The sequence below is a fragment of the Chiloscyllium punctatum genome, chromosome 2 (assembly GCF_047496795.1).
Source record: "Chiloscyllium punctatum isolate Juve2018m chromosome 2, sChiPun1.3, whole genome shotgun sequence".
Taxonomy (NCBI): Eukaryota; Metazoa; Chordata; class Chondrichthyes; order Orectolobiformes; family Hemiscylliidae; genus Chiloscyllium; species Chiloscyllium punctatum.
The window spans coordinates 127,185,963-127,198,550 of NC_092740.1; the positions used below are offsets into that span (position 1 = coordinate 127,185,963).

At 37.7% G+C, this 12,588-nt stretch overlaps 1 protein-coding gene across 3 annotated transcripts in view; it reads right to left on the reverse strand.

Annotated features, from left to right (window-relative positions):
* The window catches only part of smc5 (structural maintenance of chromosomes 5), a 62,570-nt gene that overhangs the window by 48,163 nt on the left and 1,819 nt on the right, over positions 1–12,588 (reverse strand). For 2 of the 3 annotated variants that reach the window (XM_072588294.1, XM_072588279.1), the window contains exons 2-3: positions 4,241–4,382; positions 1,597–1,649 (exon numbers count right to left, since the gene is read on the reverse strand). In XM_072588294.1, coding sequence (XP_072444395.1) covers positions 1,597–1,649; positions 4,241–4,382 — 195 coding nt within the window. Of the gene's footprint in view, positions 1–1,596; positions 1,650–4,240; positions 4,383–11,686; positions 12,122–12,588 lie in introns of all 3 variants that reach the window. The other variant, XM_072588286.1, reaches the window with a different exon arrangement.

Genomic DNA, 12,588 nt, shown 5'->3' on the forward strand with positions numbered 1-12,588 from the left:
CTCTTAGTGTTAGGTGAAGGGGTAAATGTAGGGGAATGGGTCTGGGTGGGTTGCTCTTCGGAGGGTCGGTGTGGACTTGTTGTGCCGAAGGGCCCGTTTCCACACTGTAGGGAACCTAATCTAATCTAATCTAATTTGTTCAGGTCACAGAGATAACAATATAGCAAATAACCAGATGCACAATACTTACACTGGCTTGCAACAAAATAATAATACAGTAGCGCCTCGACTTACGAACTTAATCCGTTCCGGGACCCAGTTCGCAAACTGAATCAATTTTTCCCATTGTTCGGATAACGTAAGAATACTTGGACGGCTGCTCACAGCGCATGTGCCAAACACGAACTGAATGAGACCACGCGGAGCCCGAGAGCTTTTGCGTTCAACAAGCGCGTAGCAAAGCAGAACAATGAAACCACGTGGTCGCACACGGGCTTTCTGCGTTCGTACCTTGAATTTCATACGTACGTTGAAGCAAAGTTTTACGTACAATCCTGTTCGTAAACCGATTTGTATGTGAATCGGTCGTTCGTATGTCGAGGCACTACTGTATGCGGAATCCTATTACTTTTCAAAAGTATTCAATTATCTGTTTGACTAATACAAGATGGCTGCACAGCAGGTACTCACGCTGCCACAATATGGAATTAGACAGATGAACAAAACTGAGGAAAAGGAAATGTATTCAAAGGTATGCTAAAACATCAACACAAAACAGCTGAGTGTCTACTGACATCCATGTCAACCAATGCATTAGCCTAAGAGTTAGAGGCAAGGTTGAGGGGGCAACTTGACTGTAACAAATAATTTCTTTTACAACACACACAATTTATAGTATCTCTACTACCAAAACTACATAATTTCTCCAGCTAAATGCCATAAATGGAGGATATTTACGAAGATAGCAGTGCAGTCTCCAGGTGCAGTTGTCGGGAAACTGTCTAATTGTCTCCTTTCTGGACTATTATTTGCAGCTAAAGGAATTCCATGGTTATCCCTTATAACTGGAAATATCATTCAAATAGATGGTAATTCAAGTATGGCCGATTTCATTTATCATTTCCTATCTGATGTGTAAATCAAATAACTTCTTGTTTTCACATCTACAACTGACTGACAGCACTTGACTGTTTGATCATCAACTGAAAATTTACATGTTAAACAGTGCCATCATATTAAGTAATTTCTAGTGTTTTTGATTCGAAGTACAAGCAAACAACATCAATGTGAATAAAATGGTAGGATCCCTTCTAGAGCCATGAATGCTTGATTGCAAGTGTCTTCACAAAATTTTGTTTCTCGCAAAGACTGAATTGCTACAATTTATTTCAGCAGCGCAAAAATCGAGAGAGAGAAAATTTGGTCATAGTTACTACTTAGCATTCTACAATAAGCCCATAGAATGTGATTATTTACTGGTTGAGTGTCAAGGGCTGGTGAAATACAAAAGTTGATGGAAAATTGAGATGAAAGGTTCTCTGAGCACTGAATTTCCATGCAGTACTAAATGAGGAATCAGGAAAGACCAAACCAAGGTATTGTAGCACTACTTTATAGACAAGTTTACATATGGAACTTCCATTAGATTATACTTACATTTCAAGTTCAATAGATCCTTTGCTATATCCTCGTTTTACATAAAGACCAACCTACTCAACAAATTAAAAGATGCAAAATTTTAGTAAAGCCATTAGAAATTAATATGAAAATAGACTCAAACAATTAGGAAATAAATTCATTGGATTTAGTTTACTAATTGCCAATCTGAATGAAAAGAACATAATGTTGAAGTGCGAAACAGCTCAGATTACATCTTCCATATGAGGAGACAGTGGGTCAAAGATCTAATCATCCTAATTATGTTAGATTTGAAACGCACAAGATAATTTCCATTGTCTCAAAAATTAGTCAGAGACTCAAGAAGTCAAACCATTTAATTCTTCATACTGATCAGCATCACTTTTATAAGAGAGTATAAGACAAACTTCACGATTAGTCTGTAATGTCATAACACATTCCACTTATCTCTTCCCATTTCAACACTCCTCAGGCTGCCAAGCAAAACAAAAGTCAAAACGTGACACTTATGTAAACTATACCTGGAACTAATCATCATTTTAAACAGTGAAATTTGGAATAGTGAATATAATATAGTGACAGATACAAGAAAATAAGGAAGGGAAAAGAAATAATGAATTAAGAAATAAATAAAATAGGAGGAAAAGGTGAAAAATAAACTATTCTCTCTCTATATCTTTAGTAGTTAAAATATAATGGAATATAACTCCATGCTTGTTGGACTTTACCATGCCAAAGAGATTGTTTCACAACACCCCAATTAAGACATCACATCATTAATAGGAATGATGTACACAAAAAAGTTAAATGCCAAGTTTAGTGGTTATATATAATGCAACTACAGAAAATTTATACCAATACATTTGAATTACAAATCTCTTGACAGGCATTATGATAACAGATCATAACCCCCAATCATCTACAGATGAAAGGCACAGGGGTAGTTTCCAAACCTCTGAGCCAGGCTACCTGGGTTCAAGTCTCACTTGCTCCAGCAAGATGTAATAACATCTCTGTAATAGGTCGGTAAGAAAATATTTATAATAAAAACTTAATTACAATGTGATTTTTAATAGAAGGAACACAATGAAAAAGTGATTGAAATTATAAATTCTGAGCAATGTCATTCATTGCCTGGACTGTCTGGAAAGCCTGGGTAGCATAATTCAGCCTTGAGGGAGACCATATAATGTTAGTCTGGCAAATGTCACAGAAGTTTAAAACAGAAGAACTTCAAAGGAATAAATGAAATGCAAACTGAACTGTAGGACTGTGAATAGACTGAAGTACAAAAAGCAAGAAAGACATGTCCTGTGGAAGAATAGTGAGGGGTGTGTGTGCTAGCAGACTGTGCTATGAGGGTCACAGTGAATAAATCCCTAATTATCCCGATGCTACAGGTAAATAGAAAGGAAGTTTTTCTCTCTATATATATACCGGAAGCCAGAAAACAAATGAAAGTGCCTTCAAAAAGAAATAAAATACTGACATTTCAGCTGATCTGCAAAGCTAAGTGATCAATTGCTTGTCTACTGATATCACACAATATAAAGACAGAGTGTCTCAGTCTATTCTTTTTATGGAACTCGGACTGATCGGTATACATTTTTTAAAAACTTTCATTTTCTTTGGACTTAATCTCACCTCTAATGTGTATTGAAATGTTACCATGCTTAGTAACTAATAACCTCATTTTTTCACTAACTCAAGAAAGCCTCATTAAGTTAGTTTCTGTTAACATGTAAACTTATTTGGCTGACAGAAAAGCATCCAGAAGGAAAAGGATCATTTCTAAATTAACTTTGATGCAACCAACCAAGTAGGCAGGTGAACAAAGAAGGGAACCATTATATCCCTTCTCACCTGGGAACTTGACAATTTGGAGTATCAAGCCTACACCTGTAAGAAATTGTGAAACCTTGCCAAGAAACTCATTGGAACACAAATTATCACTACAGTGATTATCACTCTGGAAGAGTGCAGCATCTTGGATGACAAGCTGACTAATGCATTTATCTGTGTACAATCAGTCCTGATATAACATGATAGTTCTGTTGAGCGATCCAGTGTTATAAGACAATCATATAATAACGGCACCATTTAAACCAATAGGACCAGAATTGTATTATAGCCAATAGAGATAAGGAAAGTTTGCATTCTACAAGTGGTCTAAATTCTTCAATCATGTTATAGTCAATTTGCAGTGAAGCAGTGTGCAATATAGCAGAATCGATTATGTGTAAACATTGGACATTGCTGACCAATTTGCAGATGATGACGGTGAGTGCTGTTAGCTTCACCACTATATCTATTTCAAAATTCTGTAATGTTGCAAATCTGCACAACCAGGAGTGTCTTATTTGAAAGATGACAGAAAATTACCACTTTTTTAAAAGATAGTGCCCACGTGGGAGAGCAGATTAATATCTCATCTAAAAGATGGCACCTCACTGGTGTTGTATTTTAGCGTCAACTTGGATTATGTGCTTCAATTGCAGAAATGAATTTTGAACTCATGATCCACAGAGTCCCTACTGACACTCCAGCAACGGCTGAGAAAGCAGAAGAAATATGCCACAAGGAATCTTTTTATAACTTAGTCCTCCAATTTGTGAAACTTGCTGTAAAATCAAGTCAGATTTATTACATAAAGTATCATTACCTTGTCTCCTCTGCCAATAAACGACGTTTTTCCTGCCAATCCCAGACAAATTGCACAGATGATGCTGGACTTTCCAGTGCCATTGGCACCCACTATCATGTTCAAATTGGCCCCAGGGTGAATTTCACAGGAATCATAAGTTCTGAAAATCAACATATCAATATTCATGTATTTATTTCAGCTTTCCACAATCTGCATTACTTTACATTTAATCCAGTGAAATTCACTACGGTAACTTCAGTAATTGTGGCAGCATTCATATCAGGTTACTACTCCAGATGAGGAAGCTTCATTTGCTTTTGCACCTGATAAAGGATATCATGAGGCTAATTGAAAAATTGTTAAGGTGAGAAAATTCTAGCAGTTTAAAAATGTGCAAGAACAGAATCTCAACTCGTGTTATTGGAAAGCACAACGAACATGCATACTTTAATGTCTTCCAAATTTGAAATTTCTCTGTTGCCCTTTAGACACTTCCAGTGACCTTAATGCATTGCAGTGGAATATCGGGAAAACAACAACTTTTCCAATGGAAACCATATTTTGTATTTTAACAGTTTTAACCATTAAATCAGTCAGTGTTTTTACATACTCAATTTTGTCCTCTCAATATCCAGTTTCCAAATGAATCATAATTAAAAATTCAACAATACAAGTTCCACTGTGGCTGATCAATCATCTAAACACCACTGAGCCCTAGTCATTACAATAAAATAATGTACCATCTTTCACTGCAAACTTTTTGTTTACAGCTTGCATTAAGTATAAATACACATTATTCACAAAACCACATGGCTCAATGCTAAGTTTTTAAGTAACATAAATTATGGCATTATTTTCAATTTCTTCAGCTATTAACAGGGCAATTATTTAATTAAATAGATAAGATTCCAGGAGGACTTATGGTTTCAGTCTGAAATTCTTTTAGCAACTTGAAGTACAAATGCAAAGAAAACAATTTTTAACTTTGGATATTTATTCAAATCTGATCAACTGATTTACTTGTCCATCAGTTTTTCTGTAATTGTGATTCCAACTGATTACTGTAATTTTTTTTTAAATTGTACAGTTGATTCAATCATTTGGAAACATTCATTCCACTTGGTGTCCAATGTCTATTTATTTTTTAAGAAAGAGGAAGATATTCCTCAATTTAACTGACCTACAACTAAGGAACTGATTCACATAAATAGCAAGGCCAAAATTTGGAAATTCACTTGCAGCAATTAAGTACTCAAATCTCAAATAAAGTGCAAAGGCAAGAATTAACGCAACCAATTTCTGCGATGCTAAAATGACCACTGTCCACCTCTGGAGCAAATTGCTGACACAAATATGAGACAGTCAATATTTATGTTTATTGGAAACTGTGCAAAACAGTCAGGCACCATAGCGGCAGTCCAGGAATCAGCTACAGACCTACAGAATTTTGTGCACTATTACGCCTCCCACCCCTGTTGTACTCTCTTCCATCAGGCAAAAGATACAAAGGTTTGAAAACAAGTACCTAAAGATGTGAGAACAGCTTCTTCCCCACTGTTATCAGACTTTTGAATGGACCGCTCATCTTTCTCTGCAGCTTAACACTATATTCTGCAATCTGTTCTATCACACTGATGTACTTATAAGAGGTATGATTTGTCTGGATAGCATGCAAAACAATACTTTTCACTGTATCTTGGTATATGTGAGAACAATGAATCAACTAAAACTATGAATTCAGTCCCTTTAATGATCCAGACAAGGTTAGAACAATTCAATAGCATGTCTAAAATTATTACTATTAAATGTTGGAGACACGTTTAGATGTCTTATTGATGACAAACTATCAAATTAAAAGAAACATTTTACACCTTATCACTTCCTTAGACTGAAAATACGTCACAGCAAGCTTTTGTTTTAAAATGCAGAATCATAAGTGAGAATAAACTCAGTAGACACAACAGCTGCCTCAGTTTTATTATTTTTCATAACTGCAGTCATTCAGTGCATGTGCATAAAATAAAACCTTTCAAGAGTGAATTAAACAATTGTCACAAGCAATTTACTATGAAACACTGAGATATTGCTATCTACTAAATTAATGGTGCTATATAAATAGAAGCTGTTTTTATTACTTTTATTGAAAGGTCAAGACTACAGACATAGACAACATTCTGCTGTACTATTGAAGAATCCCACTCCAGAATAAGCGAAGTTTCTCGCCACTGGCATCTACCTAGAAAGGTGGAAAATAGCTTAGGAACAAATCTAATCTGGTCAACTGACCCCATCAGTCTACCATCAATCAGTGGAAAAGTGATGAAAGGTGCCATTAACACCGTTATCACCAATGCTCAGTTTGTGATCCTCCAGAATCTTTGAGCTCCAGCCCCATTACAGGTTTATGAAAACTTGCAAAACAAACCAAATTCTAGAATTGAGTGTAACTTAGGTTAATAATTGGCAAAGAGCATTCACATCACACATATGCCAAAAACAAAATGACAATTGCCAATAAGACAAAACAAGAAAGATTCAAACTTCTCCAATCTCCAACAATTAGATTGACTTATTAACCAGAAACTCAACTTGACTAGTTATATTAATAGTGTGGCAAAAAAGACAGGTCAGAGGCTGGGAACCTTGTGGCATGTATTTCACCTCCTGACTCTTTGCATACAGCCTGTCCATCATCAATGGGCACACATCAGGACTGTGAGGCTTGACACCATACAGGAAATAACAGCCAGCGTGACTGATGCCCCAATTACCACCTTAAAAATTCACTCTTTCCATCACCTGAACGTAGCTGCAGCTGTAGCATACCACTAACAACTTGCACAAGTGCTTTCAAGAGCATCTTCCAAACATGTCACTTCTACCACCTCAAAAGACAATAAAAATAGATGCAATGGAACACAACCAAGCTGCAGATTCCCTTCCAAGCCACACATCATCCCGGCTTGAAACTACAGGTATATCGCAGCTACTTCACTCTTGCTAGATTTAAATTTTGTAACTCCCTTAACAGGTAAATTAGTGTACCTACACCCTATAGGTCGCACTAGTTCAAGCTGGTGGTTTACCAGTTCCTCCTCAAAAGTAACCAATGATGGGCGATAAACGCTTTGCCAGTCATGTCCACGAGTGGAAAAAAATTCCTTTGCAATAGACATTATTAAATCCAGGATGTGATGTTTATTTATTAGAAACAAAACCAAAAACAAAAAACAGAAATTATTGGTAAAAGGATTCTGATAAAGGGTCAGAGACCCAAAACATTCTCTCCATAGATGCTGTCACACCTGCTGAGTTTTTCCAGCAATTCCTGTTTTTGGTTCTGATTTCTAGCTAGTTTATTAACCAGGTTATCATGCAGGTATAGGGGTCATTGGGAACTTTGCAGTCTTGCTTCTACTTTTAAACTGGTTAGAATTACTATATAAAGTACAAGGTGGTAAATGAAGAAAGTTGCTCTTCTACATTTTGACAAAGGAATAACAGGCAGAATTGGAGAATACAGTTCTGGAATTAAAACTAAATATAATTACCTACTTTCAATAAATCAGTGACTCGAATGAAAAGGCCAATTATGCCATCTACTGGTTATAACTGATGCACTAGAATAGTTATATAACCAGGCTTACTGTTACAAAACAGAAAACATTTATTTTACAGAAACAGATCATTTCGCCTAAGTCTTCTATTTAGTGTCTTCGCAAAGGCATCCTTCCATTTAGTTCAGTTAATCCAGTCAACCCATCTAAGATTTTGCTCTTTCATCTGTGCTTGTCTAACATTCACTTAAATACATACATACTGCTCACCTCAATGGAATACCATAACGTTACATTATGGTACACTCTCATCAATCTTTGAGTAAACATGTTTGTTATGAATTCTTTATCAAATTTACTTGTGATCCTCATACTCCAGGTTCCTAGTTTTCATCTCCGCCATAAATTAGGTTAGGACTATATTCACTGGAATTTACAAGAATGGGGAATGATCTTAGAAACCTAGAAAATTCTAAAAGGACTAGACAGGATAACACCAAAGAGGATATTTCCAGTGACTGAGGAATTCAGAACCAGGAGTCATAGTCCAAGAATACAGGTTACACCATTTATGGCTGAGAAGGAGAAATTTATTCACCCAGAGTAGTGAGCTTGTGGAATTCTCTGCACAGAAAGTAGTTGAGGCCAAAACACAATGTTTTCAAGAGGAGTTATATATGGCTCTTAGGGTTAAAGGGATCAAAGCGCACAGGCAGAAAGCAGGAATATGATCAGATGATCAGCCATGATCATATTGAATGGCTGGGCAGACTCAAAGGGCGAAATGGCCTTTTCTGTTTTCTAAGCAGAAACATCTTCTCTACATATATGACCTCAAACATTTTTAAAATGTTAAAACGATTTTGTCTGATCAATCATGTGCCTTCTATTCCAGAGAAATATTTCAGCTCTCTAGTGGCCTGAGAGCTTTAATGGCCTAGTCTATTAGACTGTCTACAAATAATGCAATAATGTTCAAACTAAATGCAATTTGTATGAATTGTTAGAATTTTTTGGGATTTGTAGATATGACTAACACAAGTTTAATTACCCTGGGCAATTTTAACATCTTGTCTGAATGATGGCACTCCCAACACCAAAGCACCAGCATAGCCCCTGGAATAGGGTTTGAACCCACACTTACTATTTCAGAGGTAACACAGCTTCTACTGAGTCAATGCTAAGATGATTAACTCTTAAAGAGATCAGAGAGAGGGGATAACTGGTCTTTTATTAGACAAATATATTGCAGGTACCAGAGGTTGCTGTCAGTTTTACACAGTAATGGCAATGAATGTTAGAAGTTTTGCATTATAACATAGAACATAGAACAATACAGCACAGAACAGGCCCTTCGGCCCACGATGTTGTGCCGAACTTCTATCCTAGATTAAGCACCCATCCATGTACCTATCCAAATGCCGCTTAAAGGTCACCAATGAATCTGACTCTACCACTCCCACGGGCAGCGCATTCCATGCCCCCACCACTCTCTGGGTGAAGAACCCACCCCTGACATCTCCCCTATACCTTCCACCCTTCACCTTAAATTTATGTCCCCTTGTAACACTCTGTTGTACCCGGGGAAAAAGTTTCTGACTGTCTACTCTATCTATTCCTCTGATCATCTTATAAACCTCTATCAAGTCACCCCTCATCCTTCGCCGTTCCAACGAGAAAAGGCCGAGAACTCTCAACCTATCCTCGTACGACCTACTCTCCATTCCAGGCAACATCCTGGTAAATCTTCTCTGCACCCTCTCCAAAGCTTCCACATCTTTCCTAAAGTGAGGCGACCAGAACTGCACACAGTACTCCAAATGTGGCCTAACCAAAGTCCTGTACAGCTGCAACATCACCTCACGACTCTTGAATTCAATCCCTCTGCTAATGAACGATAATACTCCATAGGCCTTCTTACAAACTCTATCCACCTGAGTGGCAACCTTCAAAGATCTATGTACATAGACCCCAAGATCCCTCTGTTCCTCCACCTGACCAAGAACCCTACCATTAACCCTGTATTCCGCATTCTTATTTGTTCTTCCAAAATGGACAACTTCACACTTGGCAGGGTTGAACTCCATCTGCCACTCCTCAGCCCAGCTCTGCATCATATCTAAGTCCCTCTGCAGCCGACAACAGCCCTCCTCACTGTCCACAACTCCACCTATCTTTGTATCATCTGCAAATTTACTGACCCACCCTTCGACTCCCTCATCTAAGTCATTAATAAAAATTACAAACAGCAGAGGACCCAGAACTGATCCCTGCGGAACTCCACTTGTAACTGGACTCCATGCTGAATATTTACCATCTACTACCACTCTCTGACTTCGACCGGTTAGCCAGTTTTCTATCCAATTGGCCAAATTTCCCTCTATCCCATGCCTCCTGACTTTCCGCATAAGCCTACCATGGGGAACCTTATCAAATGCCTTACTAAAATCCATGTACACTACATCCACTGCTCTACCCTCATCCACATGCTTGGTCACCTCCTCGAAGAATTCAATAAGACTTGTAAGGCAAGATAACAGTTATCAATTCCGAGCTGTTAAATCCTTGAAATCAAATACTCCCCAATATGACTCAATTTTGCAAGTATATACAAGTGGGCAGTTTTATTTGGAAGGATGAGGAAAAAAAATAAATCCAGCTTTCTGTAATTTTCAATAAATTTCAATGATAAAAGTAACTGTAAATAAGTAAGTTCCAATAACTGCATTTATATAGCATCTTTACCATAGAAAAATAGCTCAAGATTCATCATAAGGAGCTAATCAAACAACAATGGACACTTAGCCGAACATAAACAATGGGAATGGTGAACAAGAGCTCAGTCAAGGCAAGTTTTAGTTTATTTTGGAGCAAATTAAAAATAAATTTAGGAAGAGATAAATACTTACAACATGGTAGCTGCCCCTTTAACCTTGAAATAAAAAAAATACAAGGTGGTACGGTGGCTCAGTGGTTAGCACTGTTGCCTCAAAACGCCAGGGTCCCAGGTGTGATTCCAGTCTTGGGCAATTGTCTGTGTGGCGTTTGCACATTCTCCAAGTCTCTGCGTGGGTTCCCTCCGGGTACTCCAGTTTCCTCCCACATTACAAAGATGTGCAGGTCAGGTGAATTGGCCGTGCTAAATTGACCATAGTTGCTAGGTGCATTAGTCAGAGAGAGAGGGGGGGGGGGGGGGTAGGTTACTCTTCAGAGGGTCGGTGTGGACTTGTTGGGCCTTAGGGCCTCTGCCCACACAGTAGGGCACCTAATCTAACCTAAAATTATTTTGGAGATACAGTGTGCATTTGTAAGACATGAGCTGGAGTTAATTCCAACATGCTCAGGTAGTATACACCTACAATCCTCAAAGTTTTCTACTGCTAAAAATTTTTGCTAACCTGTCTGTTGGTAGATAATTAATAGCAATTTATTGTCATTCAAAATATCAAGCTTCGCCTCGGATTGAAAAAGGTGATCATGAGTATTCTCTGCCATTTCTTATCCTAATGTAGTGTCAGGTTTCACTATAGAAGAGACAGACGTGGAGCCTCTAACTTCATCTCTTCACATAACCAGTGCAATTTAGAGCAAATATTAGGATTTTCTTGTTTGAGTGGCATAGTTTATGTATTATGCATTGTTTTAGTCACAACTTCCTTTTTGGCAAATTTATTTTAAAATAATTTCCTAATATGATTATGTCAGACAGCAAAATTTGAAATTACAAAGAATCAATAAGGTGAACCCCCACTAATAATTATTCAGCAAAGCTAGAGAAACATCAAAGGAGAAATTCAAGGATACCAGCCGGGTTACAGAAAAGAGGGCTAAGGTGGGTCGTGAAAGACCAACGAAATCAAATGGCTAATTTCTACTAGATATGCCATGTAATTCCATGCACACATACCTATAATATTCTCAATCATATTTCTCTTCCATTCTCGAGCTGGACACTTGCTGCTCTGCTTTCACTCAATAACACATGCTGAAGGAATGGCAAAAAACAAAAAAAATGTATGCAGCTACACATTTTTCTAGCTGTATGGTGTAGATAGGGCGGCACGGTGGCTCATTGGTTAGCACTGCTGCCTCACACCACCAGGGACCCGGGTTCGATTCCCACTTTGGGTGACTGTGTGGAGTGTGCACATTCTCCTAGTGTCTGCGTGGGTTTCCTCTGGGTGCTCTGGTTTCCTCCGACAATCCAAAAATGTGTAGGTAGGTGAATTGCCCATTGTGTTAGGTACGTTATTCAGGGGTAAATGGGTCTGGATGGGTTGCTCTTCGGAGGGTCGGTGTGGACTTGTTGGGCCGAAGGGCCTGTTTCCACACCATAGCGAATCTAATCAAATAAATTAAATGTCACCATAGTTGTAAAACTAAACCTAGTTATAAACAGAAATTAGTATAAGCTTCAAACGAATTCAGTGGAAAGACAAAGGTTGCAGGGAGCAGGCATCATAATATTTGAATAATACTTTTCAATGGAACAATTGTAAGGAGCAAGTTCAATACAAAATATGCAAAAGAATTCTGAACAGTCATATCAGATCTGAAACATTAATCTCTCTTTCTTGATACTTCCAGTCATGCTAAATTTCTACAGCAATTTCTGTATTTATATGAAAGGTCAATGTTTGTTTTTCTTTATACAAGATGCTGTTAAATTATGTATATTTCTGACTCGTTATAATCTAGATTTCCAGTATTAATTTCTTTCTATATTGTAGTTCACCTTTGTACCGAGTCAGAGTGTTCAAAATTAGAATAAAGGAGCATTCCTCAAGCTCTATGTCCTTTCTTCATCAT